Source organism: Plectropomus leopardus, chromosome 1, assembly GCF_026936395.1.
Source record: "Plectropomus leopardus strain MGB_pleo_1.0 chromosome 1, ASM2693639v1, whole genome shotgun sequence".
NCBI classification, from domain to species: domain Eukaryota; kingdom Metazoa; phylum Chordata; class Actinopteri; order Perciformes; family Serranidae; genus Plectropomus; species Plectropomus leopardus.
This window is the reverse complement of record NC_142176.1, coordinates 12,814,588-12,840,009: the sequence shown is the minus strand read 5'-3', so window position 1 is coordinate 12,840,009 and position 25,422 is coordinate 12,814,588. Positions and strand designations below refer to the sequence as shown.

At 39.3% G+C, this 25,422-nt stretch overlaps 1 protein-coding gene across 1 annotated transcript; it reads right to left on the bottom strand.

The window, feature by feature from the left end:
- Positions 1-5,934: 5,934 nt before the first annotated feature.
- leo1 (LEO1 homolog, Paf1/RNA polymerase II complex component) lies at positions 5,935-21,268 on the bottom strand. The gene is made up of 14 exons (XM_042485463.2): positions 21,081-21,268; positions 19,878-20,026; positions 18,749-19,038; positions 18,063-18,271; positions 17,347-17,451; positions 16,506-16,600; positions 16,125-16,273; positions 14,968-15,052; positions 14,203-14,297; positions 13,538-13,672; positions 10,728-10,863; positions 7,629-7,821; positions 6,516-6,613; positions 5,935-6,243 (listed from the first exon to the last, which is right to left on the bottom strand). Exons 1-14 carry the CDS (start codon positions 21,136-21,138, stop codon positions 6,124-6,126), a joined length of 1,917 nt encoding a protein of 638 aa, XP_042341397.2. The 5' UTR covers positions 21,139-21,268; the 3' UTR covers positions 5,935-6,123.
- Between the last annotated feature and the right edge of the window lie 4,154 nt (positions 21,269-25,422).

Below are 25,422 nucleotides of genomic sequence, written 5' to 3'. Positions count from 1 at the left end.
TGTGGGTTCAACTGAACCTGGACTTAAATATTGTTGTCCATATGGACAACTAAAAACAGGAACCTGTAAGTATTCTCCTTTAATTACATGTGAGGTGCAGTGTTACAAACCGTGCAATGAAATCAGCATTTGAGATAGATAGCTAGATAGATAGATATTTAGATAGATGGATAGATACATAGATATCTAGATAGATAGATAGATAGATAGATAGATAGATAGATAGACTGGTTAACGATGCAGTTATTAATGGAGCATGTGGGGGACAAACTGCATTTTGTGTTTAATGAGGTAGACCGAGTGACCCCGGCCCTGGAGAAGGTGTGCCACAGAGGGTCACTTTGCTTGTTTTTTAGTCTGTTTTTGGAAAAGCTCAAGAATAATCTGTGTGCAGAGCAGCTCACAGCAAAAGGTAACCCGTTGTTTACAGATTAAGCCCCGTTCCTTCAGTGGAACAGGCTGACCCAAATCGTTGAGGTCAGAAGAAAAAAAAACCCACCGTACTGAAATGTTACAGTCATGTTAGCGTGTATTGTGCATGTGAACAATGCACACCTGGCTTGTGCGTAAGGGAAAATGTTCTTGCTAAAACCCTCGCTGTAGTCTCTGGGCCAGTGTCATGTGTGAGTGTTTGAAGATCCCGTGGAGAGAGTAGAGTATTGTGTTTCTATTTTATTTATTAGCCTCTTATGTAAGCAGCAGCAGGGGGAAGGGACATACTGAGACAGGGCTAAAGGGCAGCGAGCTATGAAATACAGCCAGGGTACATAGAGCTAGACTGGTAGAAATAAATTAAGTTAACAAAAGAGATAGACCGAAAAAAATGAAAATATTTTGAATAAGTCTATGAAGTTAAATAAGAAACTCAAGAAACAATAAGATATTGTAAGTTTAGTGCAAAGAGGGTTATTTTCCCAGCAGCATAAAAAACTCAATAATAATAAATCCACTTATCATAAAGTTTTTACTTTCAGCTAACCATTTCCTCTCTTAAGAAACTCTGCATGGACCGAAAGTTACATCATTTTTTTTGTACTTTATACAAGCACAACACAGAAAACATAGCTCTGTGTGATTGAGATAATACAAAACATGAAAACCTAATACACAACATACATTATAGACAAGAGAAAGAGGAATAAAAAGAATGAGGAGAATATTGCTGCTGTGAAAAAACCCTATTAAACAAACATCATGTAGAGTTTCATAATATTTTCTGCCACTAGACACTAAGGAGGTACAAAACGTTAAGCTATGTTTGATTGCTGGGTAACAATACCAAGTGGAGAAGGATTTGGGTTTTTCAGATTTCCATCTGCAAAGAGCAAAATCAACACGTTTGCTAATTTCACATATCTTAATGATTCATATTGCCAGTTTTCAATTGGGAAGTGACTGTTGTTGTTAGGGTGAGGTCATGCTAATGCGGTCTATACACAACCCAAACGCTAGAGTAAAAGTTGGTAACTTACGTTTCTGTAAACCATGCTGTGATTCACATGTAGTTACATATAGGCACAAACCCTTTTAGTGAGGGTTTAAAAAGGTAATATTTTGGCAAAAATCACCCGGTTTGGTCCTTACAAGCACAGGTCCAAATGTCCCAACCTGTCATGCAAAAATACTGGCTTTTGTTTGCTTGTCTTCAACAGTTGTCCGCTGCTTTCTGGTGCTCTATAGTCATCTCACCTCTGTGTCACAACACCCACCATCCCTACTCCTCCTGATGACAAGCTCATACCTATAACACACATATACGTGTAACATATCTATGGTTTGCAGACACATACAATGCCAATGTTTTATTTTGGCAACCAGACAGGTATACACTTATAGTACCTGGACACACACACACAAACCCTCGGGTCAATCAGGGCATCAGTTCAGCCAAACAAAGACGAGGCCGAGACTAATGAAGACTCATCTCTGTTTACTTCGAGCCGCACCTGGCCTTATACTGACCCAGCCGCCCGTCTTCCCTCGGGCCTAATTGGTAGAATAGAGGCCAAGTTACCCCTGAATGACACTGAGGATTTATCCAAGTGGCTCAGCCGTGTTTTGGTGTGTGTGCCTGCCAGGCTCTAGGAATAGAAAACTCTGCTCTGTGCTTTCTTTACAGAAAATGTAACGTCATGGAGTCCAGGGTTCGGGCTGAACGGTGGGAAAACGGGGAAGCTATGAGAAAGAGGTGATACAGAGAGAAAGACGAGATGAAGGGGGGAGGAGAAAACAAAAAAAGAGGGTAAAATGCTGCAGTCCTCCCCTCTGCCTCATCCCCCTCAGTCAGTGCTGACTGTGTGTAGCAATGCCTCCCCCTCTCCTCCCCTCCCCTCCCCACTCCTGTGTGAAATTGGGTTTACATAACCCACTGCAGTCTGAGATAACGCAGCACACCATTACTGACGACACCTTCTCTTTCAAGGCAGCAAAGACACACAACATTTGCATGGAGCCGCATAAAACATTCACAGCGTGCACTATATATAGCTTAGCATGTGCCTTACTGAGGAGATCTCTACTCACTGCTGTCATACAAGCATGCACACACACACACACACACACACACACACACTCTCTCTCACACACACACACACACACAGGGCTGTCCTGAGTGTTAGAAAAGCTAATTCTGAAGAGTACAAACTCACCCTCCGCAATTTAGTCCCACAATAACCTCATTTCAAACAAACAGCTTCATTATGACTTTTCAGAGAATCAGCCTCTGATGCCAGACTCAGAAAACACCAAAGGCACTTTTAAACACTGCTGTCCTGAAAGACCCTCTCTCAAACACAAACTGTGTGAATGTTACTCAAGAGGTCTTTGATACTTCCATGGCCACGTAAGTGTGTGTGTGTGTGTGGCACAGACACTTCGTTGTCAGGAGAGAGAATGCAGCCAATTTATGCAACTCTCACTTAATCGCTTAGTTAGTGTTTTACCAGTTTGTATTCTGGGTAGCTACAGCCAGTTCTGTCTGGACGGGGCTGGGGGGAGGAGTCGGATTCGAGGGTTGTTATCTATCTCTGGGAACCCAGCTATGCTCCTGTGTGTGTGTGTGTGTGTGTGTGTGTGTGTGTGTGTGTGTGTGTCACTGTGCGTCATTCTGGCTGATGAACTTGAATCTGTAACCGGGACTGTTGTTCTCCACATTCCCCTCTCACTCTGTGACTCTGAAGGGATCAAGTCACAATAACTCACCAAACCTCTCTTGCTTTCTAACAACTGGAGCACTGACGCACCTCAACAGACAGAAATGCTTTTTGAGCATCCTCCAATTTCTATTTTTAATCACTGCACAATTAACATCACACAGTTTATTTTGCATTGTATGACTGGCATGGATTTGAAACGGGGTTTGGCTGAATTATACAAAGGCCAACATCTGAAAAAAGGAAGAAACATAACACTCCAACTTTAAATAACTGGGGAGAATACAGATTATTGTGTAGACACAAGTAGACACATGGAGAAAAAGAAAACCGATTCTAAAAAGCCATGATACAAATACGCATTTTTCCCCTCAAGTTATCAGTATGCTCACGACTTAATTTTAGCGAACAGTGTGGCTTCACTGATGTTAATGTCAGTCTGCCATCAGTCTCCTGCTGTGATCATTACTGAAATATCTCATTAGATATATTGTATTACCATGCAATTTTGAACAAATATTTATTCATGTAGTGCTTATTAGCTCATGTTAGAATGCTGACTCATTAAACCACAACTTACTTGAGCATTATACCTGCTTGTAGGTTTTATATATGACAATATTTAGAACATTAACATAGCAGCAAGTAATGTAAAGAAATAGTGGAGTAATGGCGTCCTGAGTGGAGAATGAAGTCACGCTCTTTTCATGTGTGTTGTAATCTGAGCTTTTCTGTTCTTTGTTTTGGCAGCCTGGCTGGCTGCATGTGCATGTTAGTGCCTGTGAGTCCCTCCCGCTCATGGTTAGATTGTAAACCTTGGTTTGCAAAATCCTTGCGAGCCACTTCAAATTTGTATTCTTGTTTCCCTGTTTTATGGTGTGATTAGACAGTGGTTACAATCTAGTTTGGTTTAGGCACAAAAAGCAATTGGCTGGGGTCAGGGGAAAGATGAAGGTTTAAAGGTTAAAATGACCATGTTGAACATTGAACATGAAATCTCAAAGAAGTCTTGGTTAACGTCTATACACAACTGCCCCCTCCTTTCAAATCCCACTGGCTAGATAATTAATGCTTCTCTGCTCTTACAACGGTTTCTACTGGTAGTGCCATCCCTTCCCACAGCCAGGCCACAGCTAGCACTGCTAGCTGCCACCATTTCGTCTCAGCCACTTCAATCCATGTTTTCTTATGACATCTGAGGTGAGAGCCATGTGCAGGCAATCCCAGCCAAAACTGAATCTACATCTACATGCTGGCACATGTAGATGCAGCAGCCAGTAGCTCCTCAAATCCTTGCTGCTTTTTTGCTATATTTTTCTATTTTTTCGACTCAACAGCCCCTTCTGTTAAAGCACTACTTTTCTACAATAAAAAAGCACTTGTCAACATCAAGAAAAGTTGTCTAGGGTTTGGACTGAATGCAGCATGCCGCAAGAGGATCTTCACCAACAGGATATGCTGAGCAGCCAGCAAGACCAGAGGGGGTGAAACCAAATCAAAAGCACCGGACAAAGAGAGGGAAGAGAGCCCGCATCAGGGCAAGGCGGACCCAACTATACATTTAGGTAGGTAGATTTATTAGTCATGTTCAAAAAATGACTAATAAATCTACCTTGTACCTTATGCTTGGTATATAACACCTTTAACTTCAGCTTGGTTTCCTGAAAGTACAGTCATGACAGTCAATAAGCACTGGAGAGATGTATATATTAATAAAGGGTACAAGGTACAGCTAAACTACAATTAAAATTGTTTTATGATAGAAACACAATGAGGCTATAACAGGCTGTCTACAGGTATCAGAAACTCAAATGTAATGCTTTGTAAGACTTTTAAAGTTATTTTTTAACCGAATTCAAGAAAGATTTTGTAAAAATCATAATTTTCTTATTCATGCATTGCAGATAAGTATAGTATTATATGTGGTCCCATGCAGAGGTAGCTAGAGTGAGTTATGTGAATCTACATTTTGCCAACAGGTGCAAGTGCAAGTATAGAGGTTTAAAGATTTCAAACATCAGAAATTTAGATTTTAACGCAGAAGACCTAGACTCATTTTGACAAAAAGAAAAATAAAAAAAATGGATAAATGACATTAAATCAAATATTTGTGGTAATTAAGACTTCACAAATTCAAATGTTAGACTACTCAATGACCTTTAAGGCATAACATTTTAAATTAAAGACTTTAATTCATTTTTTGTAGGGTTATTCCAATGTGGCCCTTTGCAGTTAGCACTGTCTTGAAGTTGTAGATGTTGGACAGAGGTGGTGTAATGGTGAGGGTGTGAGTTGGAACATGGTATGGTGTACCAATGGTGTACCAATATCAACATGTTTTTAATAAGACCCATATTTCCCAGCTGGGGCCTCTCCTCCCTGCCTTTTCTGCCTGAGCTGGCAGACAGGTTAAGGAGGATCTTCTCCCAGAGAACTACAGCAATTTCCTAAATCTCCTGTTGCCTCTCCTGTCAGGTGGGTTTTGCTGGTTCTTTCAGCACCAGTTCAGATTTGTCCCACAACTCTTCTCCCAATTTTTTCCCCAAGGGAACATTTTCATCCCAATGAACTGGTGAAACTGGTAAAACACTAGTGGTTAGTTGTTATGCGAGCAAGCGGCAGGTGTTGCTGTTGCGTTTATTTACCAGCCTACAGCACTTATCTCATTAACCTCCTTTTTGTTTGGAAACTGGACTAAGCGCTGGACTAATGTTTTATAAACTGACAACAATGTGACTCATGCATATGAATCATAATAGTAAGAAAAAAGTATAAATAAAGGGTCCTTTGGTTACATAAGACAACCATGTATTTATTTCTCACCTCAGCTGTACACAACATAAACAAGCAAACACACAATCACACACACTCACCCACACACTGATCCTAAGAAAATATACAAAACAAAATATGGCTGTTTACATGCCATGTGGGCTGGGCACTGATAATACAGTGGAATGATTAAAAAAAATTATTCGTCATCCTCTTCCTCTTCCTCCTCCTCCTCTTCATCACTGATGACATATTTCTTCTTCTTGGTGGCCATTTCCTCGTCGTCCTCTGCCTTTCTCTTGCCCGATCCCTCGCCCTCCTGCACAGAACAGAGCAGGAGAGATGATGCTGTGATGCTGACAGCAGCAGACTTTTTGTACAGTTCTCAGTACTTTTTGTTCGTCATGCTGCATTTTGTTTTCTGGCAATTCCACAACTTTAGCTTTTGCAGAAACATTACGAGCAGAATTAAATGCATGTTCTTTAAAAGGACAAGTAGTTCTTGTCCTGTTCAGTTCACACGAGGGTGACAAGTTTAAAGCTCCACAGTGCACGCTGCCCCCTGTCTGTCGAGCAGGATACTGCACCTACCTCATCACTGTCCAGCTTTTTGGCCTTCATCAACCTCTGGGCTTTGTCATCATCAGAGCCTTCATCACTGTCTGACGAGTAGATCCTCGCTCGCTCCTCTGGATTGGGTCAAAAAAAAACAAAGAAAAAAAAACAGGAGATTCATTACATTCATTCGACCTCTGACTTTTTAAAAATCTTTAGAGAAATAATGAGAAAGAGAACATGACTGTTGGCCTTTTCCAATGCGAACACTTTCCACTCCCACTCTGTCTGTCTGTAAAGGAAGACTCATGAGTAACCAAAGAACCCATTTTCATTCAGATATCTTGAGGTCAGGGGTCAAGGGACAATTGTTAAATGGCCATGCCGATACCACTGAATTCCTTAGATCTCTAGTTTCAGATGATATCAGTATCATAACTCCAGCTTTTAAAGAGCAGCCTTTTAAAGATGAGAATGTCGTCCAGAGATTAACGCAATTTTTAAAAATCAACATGTTAATTATGCAATAACGCTGACAGCCCTAGTTGTAATATTTGGTAAACATGCAGAAAAATAAAGCTTACTACCACTTTATGTTCTTTTTTTTGTTTGATCTGTGGACTGTGTTAATGTTAACCAGAATTTTGGTAGGCTATATAATCCCTTTGCAATTACACGAAATAAATTAATCAATAAATAAATAAGTAAATAAATTAACAATTGAATACATAATAATTACAGAATTAGAAAATAAAACCTATTCTTAACATTCATTGGTGACATTTATTTTCTTTTCCTTTTGTAAACATCTTCTCGATTTTCACGATTATGTTAGTAAGTTGCTCGGTTTTTGCAAAAGTTCCTGCAACACTTTGACATAAAGTTAACAGACTAACCATTTGCACAGACTCAAGAAGGGTGTATGTGATCCTAAATATAATGTAGCATTTAAGATGTTTGTGTCTGTATGACAATAATAAATGTCTTAAAATCTCAGTTTGAGCAGTTTACATTTATAAGGGTAGTCATGAAGAAATGTACTTGTAAGGCGCATCTTCATTATGAAAACAATACAGTGTTGCATGTGGTCAATAAGTTGGCGTCGGCGCAGGCTCGCAGTTGGAACGCCCTGTGTCTAAGCGTCCTCACCTCTCAGGCCTCCTCCTCCCTTGTATTTACTCTTGATGGCTGCCAGGCTGATGGCTTCCTCGCCCTCCTCCTCGTCATCGTAGCGGTCGGGCTCGAGGTAACTGCTGCTCAGCCCTCTCTGGTGTTGCTTCTCCCTCATCCTCCTCTGCTGGGACTCTCTGCGGATAGAAGCTCGCAGCCGCTCCTCCTCTTTCTGCCGAGAGAGACACCAGCGGGAATTACTTTAAGAACTGGCTTAAAGTTTGACGGTTTGTTTCTTGCATGTATTTTTAAAAGAACTTTTTTTTGAATGTGCATAATTCATGTGAGAAGAAATTCACTGTATGGCCCCTTAATGACGGGTGTAGGGAAGTGCAGAATAGCGGAGTCGAATAGTGCAGTAATTTCTCTTTAGATCTAAGGTGGTCCGTTGACATTTTTAACCCCAAGTAGCTCAGTTTCTTTTTATAAAGTGTGGTCTGTTATTTATGTTTTTTTCTGTACTTTGTTTACTCGAGTAGCCATATCCTGCTTATTGTGTTGTGACTGATGTAACGTGGCTGCTCTAACAAAGCCATTTCCTACTGGGATTAATTAAGTGCTCCATATTAAATGGACAGTTCAAGGTACAAAAAAAGAAGGCTACAGTCAAACTGAACATGTTGCAAGAGCATGGGGGGCATCAAACTATGAAAATAAACTATAAATATAATAGAAGTAATCGGTAATTAGTTTAACATGTGCAATAGGAGGGCTAAACCAAGGACTTCTTTGTCAAAATATAGGCTACAAGCACAACTGCCACACTGGTCTGACAGAGCTGGTCAATCATATATCACCAAACTACAGAGAAGCATATATATATATATATATATATATATATATATATATATGTTGGTCATCACGTCAAAATATGGGAAGGTGGAACTGTTGGAACGGCTTGATTCATTTTGCTTCTTTGTGTCAGAATAGGATTTGTTAAAGTTTTCCACCAGTGGTGGACTCTTGTTCGACCATGTGAACACAGAAAACTGTTTGACCTTGGCCTGTCCTCCCCCATCTGCTCCTGGACAGAGGACTTCCTCTCAAACTGACTTTTTAACTTGCCCATCACTCTACTCCAGGGATACTCAGCTTGCTTTATTTGGGGGGCCACTTTTTCAAAACGACAGGAGGCCAGGGGCCTGTCGCAGCAGCCCTATACAGCCCTATTATTGTGTTAGTCCAACTAAAACTGGACTTTTAAAATACATCTAAACATGTTCCTCCAACTAAAATTGTACTAAGTCAAATTTCTCAAAGTCGGACTGACGCACCCAGACTCAATTAGATCTGAGTTTTGAGAGAGTTTAACAGCATAAGCCAGGAAAAACAAAAGAATAAGAAGGGCAGAAACAAAAACAAGATGTAATTATGAACATGGCAAGTGCTACAGCAAGAGCCATGTTTGTACATGATGCAATGGGTCAACCGGAAGAAAGTCAAATAGCAGCTAGCTGAAAGGGGGCATATCGCCACCTACCGTGCCGGCATGGGACAATAAATCGATTCTCCCACAGTGCTTGTACACTGGAACAAGGACAGTAGTCCAATTAAATGACCTTACAGAGCTATAACTGTAACTCGACCAAACTGTGCATGTAAACGTACTGACTGGTAAAAAAGACACAGCAGCGACTACACTTCCTGAGGATTCACATGAGAAACAACCTGGAGAGGGAGCTGCTGGTGGCCTTATCAGAGATCCAGAGACTGCAAACATACTGCGTCTCAGGATGGTACTCAGTCTGCTCAGTAGAACACAGGAAGGTTCTCGAGGATAACAAAAACAGCTCAGAAAATCAACGGCTGCTCGCTGCCTTCATCAGAAGACATCGGCAGCTCCCAAAACCTCAGCAGAGCCGCTCACATCATTAAGGACCCCACACATCCTGGTCACAACCTGTTTGAACTGTTGCCTTCAGGCAGGCCATACAGGTCTGAAAAAACATGCACCTCCAGATTCAGAGACTGTTTCTTCCCCACAGTCATAAACACAATGAACTCAAATATGCACTGAGAGTCTTCTACACTGCCACGTATCCATGTGCAATAACGTATTAATAGTATTTATTTATTTCACTTAATGTGCAATACCGTTTGACCATGTTGTTATTTTCTTCAATCCCTGTACACTCAACTTTTTTTTCATTGATTATTTATCCTAGTTATTATTAGTGTGTGCGTGTCTGCTTTTACACCAAAGTGGAGCATCTCTCCTTTTTCTTGCTGTATGCAGTACAATGACAATAAAGGCTTTCTCTCTTCTTCTGCCTCTTTCATTCCTTGAACCATCTTCCTGAAAAGGTCACGTTGTTATATTTTATTTCCTCCTCCACTACCATCAATTTTGGCTGCCAATCAGTTGGTGCTAGTTGGCCAAAAACCCTTTCAAGTCACCCCCAGCTGAATAAGCTGTACTTTTGAAGAAAAAGCTGCTTTGTTTGCTTTTCCAATTGTTATTAAGATTTTTGTCGAAGAAAAAACTAAAAAACAACAAACAGCCTGACCTTTTGTTGTAGCATAATGCCAGTACAAATGCCACTGGCAAATACAATTCCAAATGACGAAGAAAGTCACGTTTTACGAATTTTTTTTACACTATCGGCTCCAACACTTCCTTAAGTTACAGATCATGCGGAAGTCAGATTACATTCATACTTATAATAATTGCAAAGCATGTAGGTATAAACAAAATCTGACATATGAGAGCACTTGGTGTCAAAGTTGTTTTTCTGAGTTCAACAACCACAGTAACTGAACACTTCCCCTCAGATGAGCGCTGAGAGCAGTGAAACTACAAACTACGCTATCAGCAGTACTTGTTTGGGTTGACAGCAGATACATAACCAGTCCCCCTCCAGACTTGCTGACACTATTTCCATTTCACTGACCACTGTGTGACCCCGTTATGTAAGCGTGTCAGGTTATGTCTTTATGTAACCAGCATGATGCTTGTCAACAACTGGCCTCCCGCCACATTTTCTGGTGCCTGTGGTAACACAAGCATTCTCAAACAGGGCTGAGGAAAGACCAGCAGAGCAGCACAGATGGACTGAGGTGATGGTCAGAGTGTGTTACCTTGATCATTTCATTGCGATGCGACTCTGGATCTCGTCCAGCCATGGGAAGAATTCTGATCTTCTGTGTCTTGGAGCAGCGGTCAGCCAGAGACAGGGTCATCTTCCTGTGGGTGGCACTGTCTGTGGAATGGGGCCTGGAAATACAGAAGAAATACAACAATGTCAGATTTAGGGCGTCTTACCTTGTGCTTCTTTTTTAATAATTCCTTCAATCTACATGAAGTGGCCAGTTTCAGCCCTTTTCCTTAGTCTTTTCTTCATCTTCATCTTCACTTTTTGGGGGTAATATGCAAAAAATGCTTAATTGACCACAGAAACAAAACATCTGCATTGCAACCTGGCAATGACAAGTTGACTGCTAGCAAGCAAATATGGATGTAAACAATGTAGGTTTATAACCAAAAAGTCAGTTTCCTGAGGAAGTTAATTTCAGCACTTGGACTATATTTCCTTATATCTGTATTCCCCACTACGACAAACAGTATATTGGAGTGTGGTTGGATATCCATAGCAGTTAACACTCTAGAGCATTACTTTGTCTTAGTCTGAATCTGCAGTGGGAGGCTGCATGAATGCTATGAGGAGAAGGACTCCTCTTACAAATTCTTTATGTTTGACACATTCCAGTTATGTCGTCGTGAATGATATGTTAGCAGACATGCTGAAAGCTTCGTTTCATAACATGATGACAGCTCAATAGGCTTGAGCTGCAGCAGACACGATGGCAGCAGTTTTCTTTAAGAAATAAAGTTAGAGGGGCTGGAAAATCACTAAATCTAGTGAGAAAGTCACTAAGTTGACAACATTGAGCACACCACAGTCATCATGGTTCCCACATATTTTCATGGACAAACTTTCAAAACTTTTCCATGACTTTTCAAGGACTCATAATAAAAAAAGTTCTAACCTAATGTCAGCTAGCATAAACGAAGGGATAAAACTGAACGTAGAGAGAAAATATAGAAACGTAAGAAATTGTCATGTATGGATGCAATGACTGAGAACCCTGTGCCATAATCGTGTAAAGCCAAACTCATAATTGAAATATCATTCCAGCCTTTGATTTCCCTCCCGCGGCTAGGAGCCCTCTGGAAGCAAGAAAATGGTACCGTGAATGAAAACATACTTTCAGTGTCTTTCATTTTTAAAAGCAAATTGAGTGTCATTAATTCGAAAGTTGTTACATAAAAACTAAGCCTAAACCCTGTCTTCATCTTTCCTGAAGGTTTTTCCTCTATTCATTTGTGAAGTTGCATCTTGAAAAGAAAAGCACTTTGTACCCTGAGCAGCTTCAGCTCTAATCCTGATCAAAACTCCGCTTTCATGATAAAACTCAATCAGCACAAATGCTAATGTCCTGTCTGGCATCACGGAGAGCTGTTGTGCTTTAAAGCAGCTTTGGCCAGAGTCCTAGTAGTCCCATGTGGTCTAAAGAGACAGAACATCCAGGTGGACTTGGGGGCTGCTAAGAGGCTTACAGACGTCTTATTGGGAGAAACCTGGGCATCTTGCACAAGGTGATCCAGGACTTACAGCATAGAGTACATTTCTGAATGGAGCTTGAATGAAGGCTGCTATTGTTGTTGTTTGGAATTAGAGGCAGTGAGGGGGCTCATTTAATGCATGTACGCATGTCATGGAGCCACACAGCTGAGGAGTACTCATAGCAACACATGGCCTCTACCTCAAAGGAAAACATGCGCCTCCGTGTGAGACTCGGGTCTTAAAGAAGAATTTCAGCAATATGAAATGATATAAAGAGCGTCCTCACATAAAACTAGGCTGTCTCTGCCACAGAAAGACACACATACTTTTGAAATTGCTGCTACATGACCAGAGAAATAGGATCATTTTTGCTCAAGAGGTAGAAAACCTACAACTACCAGAATGAATCGCACCTTACTGGATGCTCCGTCTGGTGGGTGACGTAACGTGGACTAAACGGTAAGCTAAAACATGTAATTACAAGCATTTGAGGCGAGAAATATGCAACGCAGTTGCAGAATCTTGGTTTTACTGTTTGATCTCAGTTTATTCGGCCTCCGTTTTCTCAGTGCAGGAAGTAGTATGGCGCTATGGTGCCCACTTCCTGTTCACAAACTCTCACTATTACAGCTAAACAGGGTGTTTAAGTATGTTTATGGAAACATTTTAGGAGACAAAAAGGCAGTGCGGTCTTGATTTACATTTTATGAGCAGTGATTAGTTTTAACGTTTGATCGGATTTCAGTTTGAGAGAAAGAGAGCGGGGCGAGTAACCTTTTAATCAGCAGTATACTCTTTGTTCATGCTGTGGTGGGCTATACAAACATGCTAAAGTTATAATTTGTAGTAAAATTTTTTCACTCCTTTTTGAGTTATACTTACTGTGACCTCTATTCATTCTCTTTCTGCTCGCATATGAATGTATACACGGTGTATGTGAAACGTGTTTTCTTGATGTTTTACTTTGTCTGTCCTGTTATTTTATGTCTTTGTGTCACTTTATATAACCTCTTTTGTTTGTTTAGATGTCCCTGTACTTGCCTTCACTTTTTCTGTTATCACTGCATTTTACAATAAAGGAAGTAAAATAAATAAATAAATAAATAAAAATGCTGAAGTACAACCAGTAGTTCAAACAAAAGCCCTGGGAACCAGTGCAATGGTGGGAGAAGTGATATCGAGGCACTGGTTAGATGGAGGGCAGTCTACCACAATTCATCTACACATACTACCCACATTGTTTTGATTCAAAGCCGGTTGAAAACCAGCGAAATCTCCCTTTAACAGCAACCTGTCCCCAGTAACAACAATGGCATGTGTTACCTGAATGTGAGTTTGGTTTTGAACACAGCCTGTCCCTGCAGTCCAGTGCCCTGACGGATGAACAGGTGGTTGTGGTCTCCCTGGAGAGGAGCTTTGTAAACATCAAACACTTCATTCCCCAGGTGGAGGGACATGCTGTGGCAAGAAAAAGAGACATTTAAAACCACGGAAAGTACAGGCAGAGTTCCCATATATTTTCATTGATAAATGAAAGGAGCCATAATAATTTTTTTTTGTCTTTCCCCACTTACCCAGCATTTCAAACAAACCAGAATCAAACTCTATTCAGACATAATTTCAAATAGCTGGCATACATAAAGGAAAAAATGCAATACGGGGAGAAAATTAAGAAACATGTATGAAGATAAACAAGATGTTACACCGACACATATGAGGTATGCATTATGTGGACAGCTACAGAAGTTAAATTGATTGAATTCAAATTCATCACACAAAATAATTTTCACAAATTTTTCCAAAACGTTTAATATTTTTCTGGACAATGTGAAATTCAATGACTTTTCCAGGTTTTCTATGACTGTGGGAACCCTGTAAAGAGCTCTCTCTCTCTCTCCCTCCCGCACGCACGCGTGCACACACACACACACACACACACACACACACACACACACAGAGTCACACACTTAGCTTGACATAATACACACCTGCCATCAGACCATTTGACAATGCGTGCGTTGCTCTCTCTTGTTTCATTTCCCTCCTCGTCTCTCTTGGCTCTCCATCGAATTGTATTCTCCACCTGTCGGACAGAGAAAACTCTTGATGACAACATCTGCCTTATAAGGTATTTTAATGAGATGGTTTTACTTTGAAACTATTTCCATTTCAACCTACGCTAAGGTTGCCCCTTTAAATTTGGAGATTATAATCATGAGTCAATTGGAGACCCCTCAGTCGACTAAAATAGCTTCAAGTCGAGCAGTTGTTTTTTGAGAGGGTTTTTTGCTAGTCTGCGTAATGTGCAGTGTACTTCCACAGATGTTTTAGTGTGCAGATTTTGCTGTGGAGTTAGCGCCCTTAACTTTCACGCAACTCTTTGATTCAAGCAGCTGCGGCACGGATGAGATATCTGGCACGGAGGGAGAGAGAGACTGGATTTGCAGCTCCCAGCAAAGTTCATACCCTGTAGTCTGGCTTTTGTTAGATATTTAGTGACGGCACATTTGCAATCCACTGTTAGCATGTCGCTTTTTACTATATTTTGTGAATGCTGCTGTCAAACCGAACGTCCCACTAAGCCCTGTTCAAACTTTCAAACTTTATATGGCAATAAAAAAGGAATCATGAAATGTTCGTATTGAACAGCCGAATCCAATTCGACCAACATAATTCTGAGTCAGGTACAGCCCTGGCCCACACAGATGACTGCAGACACGTTCAAACATTCACACATAAGGTGGGCAACATACCTTCAGTTTGAGCCTGGTCCGTCCCTCTTCATCCAGCATCTCTTCATCCTCAAATTCATCCTCATAGTACTGAGGGTCAAAGGGTCTGTGAAGGCAATTCAATGAAAATCAATATGGGTAAACCTTTAAAGTCTAATTAAAGTGAAAACAAGGATTTCTTTCCAAATACATTATATACGAATGTTAGCAAGTACTTGTCGTAAACACGATAAAAATAACTATACAGAGCGGCATTGTGGAGTTAATCTGTATTTCATTCTATTTTGTGTCTAGGAGGGCCTGAAATCACAGCTCAATTACTTGAGTTGTCCTTTACACAACCTCTACCCCGTTATATAAAAACGTTGAGAGTGCACCGTGTCAGTGATGTTCCGTTCACCCGTCGTGTGTGAGTGGTCAGTTCTCTACGTTACATGTGCTCCCTTAGCTCTTTCAATATGATAAATACATGAACATAAAACTTAAATGCCACAATCATCTAAACAAAAGCAAAATAGCTGTCACTAACGTACCTTTCAGTCTTTCAGCCAAAATCAGGTCCCTGGCCCGCTGACAGCTGCTGCACTCCTGTGGCTGTGTGCTTTCTGATAACGTTAGCTGCTGAACGAAAGTCTGTCGCTGCACGGTCGGTTGTTCTTCCGCTTTGGGCTGTTTGCGCAACTAGTTTTGCTGTTAACGAGAGTCTGTCCTTTTCGCAGCGATTTGTTTTGTGGCTCAGTGCCTTTAGCGGAGATACGCCTCCAGTTTTTCGGAGCAGAATATTCCGCTTAGTTTTTTCACAGTTTTGAAACCTAATTTTTTTTTGTTTTGCTGGGCGGTTTGTGACACTTTTTTCTGTGGTGTGACAAAATCTTAACACATATTTTGTAGTTTTGCTGTACCTCAAGTTTCAGTCACATGCAGACATTTTTGTGCTTATCAAGACCCAACCTATATAGCTCAACACTTCAAAGTATAGGCAGGTCTCCTCTTCACTTGCAGCAGAGTGAAATGATCACAGGCAGAAATCATGTTTGCAAAATAATGCCCCTCTTCATCCCCTTCCCTTCTTGGTCTTTTTTATATTTTGCTATCTTTTTCTTACATTTCAAAATGTTAGCGCTCATCCATTAGAAAATGTGCATTATTGTATTTATTGATAGTGCCATGGTTCTGACCTGGGCTCCACCGACAGGAAGTTGGGCAGCTTGACAAAATAAAGGTCAGATCCCAGGTCTGTGCTGACTTTTGGGATCTCCACCTCAATACGAGTTTCAGGTGCAGGCTCCTCTTCAGCCTGCTCCCCCTCCATCCCATCCTCTGTATCCTGGACACACACACACACATACACACACACAAGAGGGAGAGGAAGGGAACAGTTCAAAAACACTCTATTATTCAACGACCCATGATAATAAGGATCAGCTCACAGAGGCTTAGCAGAAGCTCTGAGAAAAAGAGATTTAGGAACTCTTATAAAAAAAAAGGATTGGGCACAATTAAAGAGGCTTGATGATCGGAGGAGGAAAGAGACAGGGAGCGACAGGACAGATGCATACCAGGGGCTGTCCTGGGGTCGGGGGCTTCTCTGCATCGCTGTCTGAAGAGATGTCATCAGCCTCTCCGAAAAGGTCATCTGCTGCTGTCTTCTTCACTGTGGAACAGTATGGAACTATTTTAGCCCTTTGAAACCTAAGCAAATCGGATTAAACTCTTTCAAAAACATGGGTGGAAATACAAGGCCTAAAAATTAGCATAAAATTTGGGTTTTCTTTTCATTAAAAAAAATAAAATAAAAAAAGAAACAAGAAAATAACCTGAAGATAAGCAAAAAAAGAAGTAAATAACAACGAACGAACTAAAAAACAACAAACAAGAAAAGGAGCTCCCCCACCCCTTAAAAATCCTAAAAAAAATAAAAATTATATGTATACATTTTTTTTCTGTAACATAATTTTAAATATGTGGATATATTAATTACACATATAGTTTTCTATACTATATTTTATATTTTTTCTATATTTTTTCCTAGAATTTTTTTTTTTTAAATTATCTTTTATAAAATTAATTCTATGTCATTTTCTTCATCTTTTACTAATTTCTTGCAATTTGCGAGGCATTTTTTGCCAAGTTCCTCATTGTCTTTTTCCTCAAGTTTTCAAAAGAAATCAAACCAATTGGCCTTGGTTTCACGGGTTAAATAGCTTGTGAAAGGCATCTCAACATAGCATAATAAAACTGATGTCGATCCAGGTTTTAAGGGATTTAAGTACATCAGAGCAATTAAAATACCAACTTCAGCTGCAACTAATAAAATTAAAACTCAGACTTGAATTGCAGATACTACTGTGAACCAACACATTGCAGTAAAAATACTGCTTTGCTCAAATGATTTCTTACCTTTCTTAGTTCCGATATCACTGTCTGAATCTGAATCAGAGGTGGCTTTTGCTTTTGGTTTCTGTCTGAGGAAATCATCCTCACTATCACTGCCCTTTGCAGACTCTGAAAAATAAAATCACAACTGGTGATGAAGCTAAATAATTTCAACATGACAACATGGTATAAACCAGTGGTTCCTAACTGGTGGGGCACAATCCAAAAGTGATGATTGCTTGCAATAGCAGGTCCATTCTATATGGACTGCAAGTGACCTGTAAATGTGTCAAGTTTTAAAAAACACACTTTATTTTATAATAACAGTGAATTTCTGGCACAACACTTATTATTTATTTGCATGGTGTTTACATTTTGTGAAATACAATTGAATATGTGGTCTTTTATCTTACGTGTGAACCTTAACTAAACACTAAGGAGAAATCTTGACCCTATGGCTGGACCAGTTGGGAACCACCAGTATAAACTAAAGGTACCAGACACATGAACACATCTTACAGTAAATACAGAAAAGGATCATCACCACATGCAAAAAGTCTACAAGGAAAATTAATCTGAGACTCAAGAGATTAACCTTAAAGCTCTGGATTAAGTTTTGACAAATGGCCCTAATCCTCCACCACAAAATCCAACATGTCATGATTAACAAAGACGGCTGGCTCGTGATTCAGTTCATGAACAGTATTTCCTATACTTCTAACACCAGACTCTGAGAGTACCTGACTTTCTGTTCCTCGGCCCCTCGTCATCAGAGTTCTCCCTTTCTTCATCAGAGTAATGACGTTTCTCCTCTTCATCCTCTGACTGGTCGCTCTTGGCTTCTCCTCCCCACTTTTCATCGTCCGACTGGTTCTCCCTGCCAGAAACTTCTCCGTCAGAGTGAGGGGTGCCCGGCCCCGACTGCGGAGTCCCAGGATCGCTGTGCAAGCTTGTTACAAACACACAGAACACATTGGAAGACATTAATCAAGAAATTAAAATCTCATGTCTCATAATAACATTACAGGTCAGATTGTAAATAAAAATAAATAAAATAAAAAAAAAATAAAAAAAATAAAAAAAGGACAAAAAAAAGGAAATTATCTGAAAAAAATGCTTTAAAGTGTTTAAATAATAAGAAGAATAATGAAAAAATATATATATAAATATATATAACTAAGATAATTATGAATATAGGTTTTTAAAAAATATTTTCCTCAGCCTTTAAAAAAAAAATCTGAATCTACTCATTTATTGCAATGTGTGGAGCATCTCTTGCAAAGTTGCTCATTTTCTTTGTTCTTCTATGTTCTCAAAAGAAAGCAAGCCAATTTACTCAGGGTTCAAATGGTATAATTGCTTGGGAAGGCATCTAAACTTTCAAACGGCTGACAAAATGAGGCACCTCCAGCGTACGTTGGCTTACCTCCTGTCTGAACGCACACTTCCCCTCTCAGAGCGAGGGCTCCCTGCTCCGGACATCCCGCTGCCGGCCGGGCTTCCTCCATCTGACCGGTGGCCTCCGTCCTCCTCGTCTTCATCCTCATCTCGATGGCCACGCTCTGAGCCGCTGTGCTGCTCTGCATCAGAGTGATCGTTTTCTCCCTGGTCTGAGTGCATGCTGGCGTCCGACTGGTTCCCTGAACGCTCAGACTGGTTGTCGCTGCCGCTGTGTTGACTGTGCTGCTCATCCTCACTGTCATCTCCAAATAGCTCCTATTAGGTAGGAAAGATTAAGAGTAAGAGTACGTTTGTGAGAGTTGTTTGTAAATTACTTACAGTCTCTGGCAGGTAGACAATTTATTAATGGCGACTGGCTGAAGAAACCCTGGCACAATAAAATAAGAAACATAGACAGAAATGTTCACTCAGTGTTTTCCCTATTACTCATCAGAGGTTATTGTAGGAGCTGAATCAGCATTTACAAGGCTAATACCTGACTTATTGTATAAGACTGTAGAAATAAAAAGACATCAATTACATATTAGGGACAATTTAGACCAAATATTTACTTAAACATAACACATTACTTTTCTGGTCAAGTTAAAAAGTTGGATGATCTACTTCAAATGCTGAGAAAATCTAAACTCTTTAGAGTGGGTCACAATCAATATATATTGCTATTAAAGTATCAATTTGGTTTACCTTGAGAAAAGCTTGTTCATTTTTTATTTGATGGATGCATTAAATGTACACAAGTGTTGTTGGTTACTTCATCCTGATTTGCATGATGTTGTATTTGGTTAAAAAGTAAGTAAAAGTAAAAAATGCCTATTATCAACTATTTTTGAGATTTCACACTGCAATGTCAGAAAAATAATTCATAATATGCTTCTTCCAGTGTCTTAGCATATGAAGACTTTTCAATGATTGGTTTAAGACATTTTAATACCAGTTAAGGCCTTATTTTTTGTTGGATTAATTATGTGCCTTTAAAGACTTTTTAAGGGTCCACTGGAGTCCTGGTACAAGCTGTTGAACTGTGAGATAAACAGCAGCTGTAATAAAAACTGCAAGTTTGTTTAGGTTGTCTTTAGTCAAATGCAATCACACACCTTATTTATACTGGGTTTTTCTGCCTCCTGGCCTTCCTCATCATCATCATCATCCCGTTCCCTCTCACTGTCACTGCCGCTTCCTGGGGTGCTGCTGGGGGATCGGGGTCTCTCCTGCTCCGAGTCTGAACCAGAGCCAGAGCCAGACTCTGAAACACAAACAAAAGAGCCATAAGAAATATAACAAAACCACCTACAGACAACAGACGAACTCACTCGTTATTAAATGAAAAGCACTTAAACTATGTACAGAACTAAAAATCGTCTACTACCTAATAATATCCAAAAGTTGTTTCAAATGAGAGAAAGTTAAAGTTCAGATGAATTGAGAGGAATTTGTATGTTCAAAAAACAGTTAGTGAGGACTAATGCAAATAGTGTTGCAGTCAAAAGGGTTAACCCTAACATTGTCTTAGGGGTCAAAAATAACCCGCCACCATGTTTAAATGATCTTATTTAAACTTGAAATTCAATTACCTTTCCTATAATGACCCCAACATGAAAGAAAGTGAAACATTGTCTTTATTCCTGTTGCCATAAAAGCTGTACACCAGAGGGGTAAAAAGCTTGTCTTAGCGGTCATTTTTGTCCCTGCAGTTATAAAATCATTTTCATACTACAAAACACACACACACACACACACACACACACAGTCATTGTGCACAAAGTCATTGTGCACAAAGTCAATGAACACAAACACGCATACTGTCCCCTCTGTACAGTATAATATACTATGTTGCTAAAGACTGCTAGTTTCCCTACAATAAAATGCATTCATAATTACTTTATGCACAGTTTAACACATTTTGGGCTATGTTTTGATTAAGTACTTCCAATTAACTGATGAAATTAACAAACAATAACGCCACACATTTGTCTGATGAGAACATGTGAATCACTGTATTGTTATTGCAGCCGTGCGACATCCAGCTCAGCTAACTATGCTAGCTAACAAAAAAAACACACGAAGAGTTAGCTTGTTAACGCTTGCTGAAGTAAAAAGTTACTAAACTGAAGGGTTAAAAAACTCGTACTCATTTATAACAAAGCTAGCTTCATCTGTTAGCGTACTGGTTCCACTTTTCTCCCCTACAATTGTTCGGGTAATGCTAATATTCGCTTAGCATCAGGAAAAACTCCACCTCGCTAACAAGCTAACTTCATTAACAACAAAGACTTTAAACGGCTCGGAGACTTCATTACCTCTCTGGTCATTGTCGCTGTCTCCATCACTACCGAACAATTCATCCATGTCCGCCATTTCTTTCCAAACTGTAGTAAAAATGTGAGCTACAGGAAGCGATAGCCGCCGGCCTTTGAGCGGCGGTTTTGTTTCCGAGTTCAACCCCACTTCACTAATACAGCCGTGGCGGCCATGTTGGTGTAGTGACCGATAATGACCACCGGGAGGCGCCGAACACCACGGAACATAACGGAAATTAGCACATTACGTCATTACAAATTACACAAATTACGTCATTAAAAAAGAAGACATTATTATTATTATTATTATTATTATTATTATTATTATTATTATTATTATTATTATTATTACAAACAAGGAATAACCTGGAAAAAGGTAACAAACAAATTGTAACATAATTTGAAACATATAATAATGATCATTATAAATATTTTTAAGCTTTTTTTCCCCTTGACGTTTTTCTATAGCTATTTAAAAAAAAAAAATTTAAATCTGATTTCTTGTGATGCGTGAAACATTTATAACCAAGTTGCTCAGTGCCTTTTTATTCATGTTTTCTAAAGAAATTGCATCATGGTTCAAAGGGTTAAATACTTGTGAAAGGCATCTGAAAGCAGCACAAGAAAAGAGAGAAAATAGTTAAATCAGATAGGATTGTAAGAGTTAAATCAGATAGGAGCACCGTAATTTTAGCTAAATTATTGCTCAGATTTTCAATTCAGTTCAATTCAAACAACTTTATTTATCCTAAAGGTCAATTCAGTTTTAACAGTCTACAGACCACACAAACACCCACAAAGCAACAGCAGACAGGAGCAAGCAGGACACCAGAAAATAAGCAAATAAATAAATTAGGATGTTGACTGGCACGCTGGTGCCCTTACACAGTTCAAATTATAAAGAACAATAAGTTAAAATAACATAAAATAAATAAGTAAATCAATAAGAGGGCAAGGCACAGAATACACAAGCAGTGAACAGCCAGGACAGTAAAATAAAATGTTAATTCCCAGAAACTTCTGTGGAGGTTTAACAGCCTGATAGCAAGCATCTCTTTCCTCTGCTAAAATGAGGCTCATTTCCTCTGAAATAAACACATTGCATATTCTATAGTAATTTATTCAGTGAGTGATTCACTCACACCTTTTGGTCTTTTGAGTGCCCTTCCCATTCTCTCCTCTCCCTTGTAATCTGTGAGCCTTTGTTTACCAAACGCTTGCGGTCATGATAGAGAGAGACTGCTGAGAGCTTTGTTCAGAGCTGACTCACTGCAGCCATTCTGATGGACTGCAGGTGGACATACCTGTTGAAGAACAAAGGCTGTGTGAAAGCTGGCAGAGGGAGAGAAGGAGGGGAAAGAAAGAGTTGCACTGATTGGGGGTGAAAAGAAAACACTGATGTGAAGCCACGTGACTTCACATAAATATATCTGCACCAATATTTTTGGAGAGGATGAGAGGACTTAGGTTTATACGTGCAAATGTACAACATCTGCTGTCTTTTTGCATCACTCAAGTTCATGCAGGGGTGACCCTGGTGTTGGAGTCGGTCCAGCTCGGTGATGTTTAATCCTTGTCAGCATCCCTGCCCGGGGCTACATCTGATCTAACCTCCTGACCAACAGCTGCATTAATATCACTTTTAATTAGACTGCCTTTGCTGAAGATAGTAGCATCAGTTTCATATTTAGTCACCGACAGTTTGTAGGTTTTTCATTAGAGGTAGTGCCTTCCCAACTATCAATTTTTGGTTCTAAAAATGTTCTGAGGTACAATGTAACCCATCCAATGTTTTAGTAAACTTTTCTTTTTCGTTTCCAGAATCTTCTTCATGAAGATAGGGTAACATTCTCTACAAACACCAAAACATGTTTTCATTATAAAACAAAAAAGGGTCTATAATCTCAGTCCTCAATAACATGTTCTAAATGTCGCTTTGAAAATGTTCCTACTTTGTTCTCATGTAACATTGTAGGAACGTTTGATAAAAAGAACATTCTTTGATCCGTCACCTCTCAACATCCTCAGAACATCCTCAGGATGCTGTAGTTACAACAGTATGTCTTAGTCAGCATTTATCCTTACAGGGACATTATTTGAATTAATAAACATCCTTAAAATGTTCTTTGAAAATTAGATTAAAATGTTTTCTTTCAAACATTATTGCAACTTATAGGTAATATTAGAATTAGAATTAGAATTTTATCAGTGTTTTTTTGTGTGTGTGTGTGAAGGAGCTGAATTATCCGCAGGTCACTGCCTCTCCAGAATAAAAATTGAAAAAAAGGTGATTAACACTGGTGAAAGCACTGAATAATGCACTTTCATGTTACAAATCAGTGTTTTTCCTGTTCGTCATGCAGGGCTTCTAACTATGGTGGCTGACAAAAAAAAAAAAAAAAAAAATGAATGGCCCTATCTAGAGCCAGTACTTAGTGCAGAAACATCCAAATCTGTAAAGACGAAGACCCACTCCCTATAAATGGCTCATTCTTTGGTGATGAAAACACAGTTCTAATTTTCAGGTGATTACGCACCAAATAATACATACTCATAATATTATATTACATTTCTGCCAATATATCCCCCTAAATCCCACACACTGGGATTTAAGGCTTTATCTTCATACACTGAGATGCCCCCTTTTTATTTAACCCTTTGAAACCTGGATTGACATCAGTTTTCTAGTGCTGCATCCAGACACTTTTTCTGAGCTATTTGACACTTCGAAACGTGAATTAATTGGTTTTGCAAACATGGGGAAAAGAGGAAATGATCAAATGGCCAAGAAATGTCTTACCAACTGCCAGAGATGAGTAATAGGTAAAAATATAATTACCTAAAAAATAACTCTAAAAAAGAAGGGAGAAGTATTATCTAATTATCCAAATTTTCCAAACAAAAAGGAAAAATGTCCTGAAAAATGTATTTATAATCATAATAATTTTATTTTAAAAAAATAAGTTACAGAATAAAAATTTAAAATAACATCATTAATAATATATAAAATTCATACTTCATTTTCAGCAGTTTTTAGATTTTCTTATTTTCTCCATGCGCTTATTTTCTGGTATATTTTGTGTAACCTTTTTTAAATGATTTAAATGGGTTTTTTTGCTCATTTCTGTGCCATGTCTTGTTACTCGCTGCTTTCTCCCCATGTTTTTAAAAGAAATTAAACCAGTCTGCTCAGGTTTCAAAGGGTTGAAACTAAACATAGCATCCTATTTATGTCAGTCCTCTCTGGACATTAATCTCAAATACAGACATGGGCTAGAAAATGTCTATTTTTTCCAAATGTGGAGGAGCAAAACTTATTAATAGTCATGGTCTGAGGGAACAGTCGTATTGTACTTACATAAGCACACAAGTGTATATTTCACTGTCAGATTCTGGGTTTGGATTTTTCCTTTGAAATTATGCCTTCTGGGGTGATTAACAGACATGACACAAACTCGCTGTTCTCTCTATCCTCGCAGAGTGGAAATACTTGAGTCATTGGCTTCCCCCCTCCAGCTACAGTTCGCTGCCAGAAGTGCAGAGTTTTCTCTGACAGGCAGCAGCTCACCGCAGCACTCTGGCACAGGAAACCCAGAGAGGGATGGAGTCATATGCATTACATCATCTCTCAGGCATGTGCAAACAATCCCAAAACTGGATCTGATTAAAGGTTGCATACATTCACCACCTAGAGTAACTCCAAAACCTAAAACGCCTTTTTATCAGACATGAATGACATTGTTTCAACTTCAGATTTGGCTACAACCAGATTTAAATCTGCACTTCAGTAGTTTCACATACAGGCAGTTTGGTTTTTTTTACTCATGCTAACACTTGATCCAGACTGATATATCTCACTATAGCACAGACATTTATTGTCCCCTGAGGATAAAGCTGACTTTGGTGGTCCTTTGATTTTTCCTCAAGCACCATCATCAGGTCAAAAAAATGTTAATTTGTCAAATTAGAGCTGCAATTATAAATTGTTTAATTGATCAATGCGATATTACCACTGAGTACTACTTGTCCTGCATGTTTTAGATCTCCTCCTGCTGCAACACAGCTGAATTATATGATCAGCCTGTTTATCAAGATGCCTCAGTTCATACGTTCATAACAATTTGTGACTCAGGATGAAATTTAAGACCAATTTCACCAAAAGTGAAAAATAAAACATGTACCAACATTTATTTATTAATTTATTTTTAACATAAAGTTAAGAATAATTTTGCCCAAATATTTATTTTCATTAAAGAAGTTAGATCTGGTTAGAATTAGAAAACACCTAGCATTTATTGGTGATTTTTATTACCGATTTTGTGTCTCATTCTGTATGTGGGAT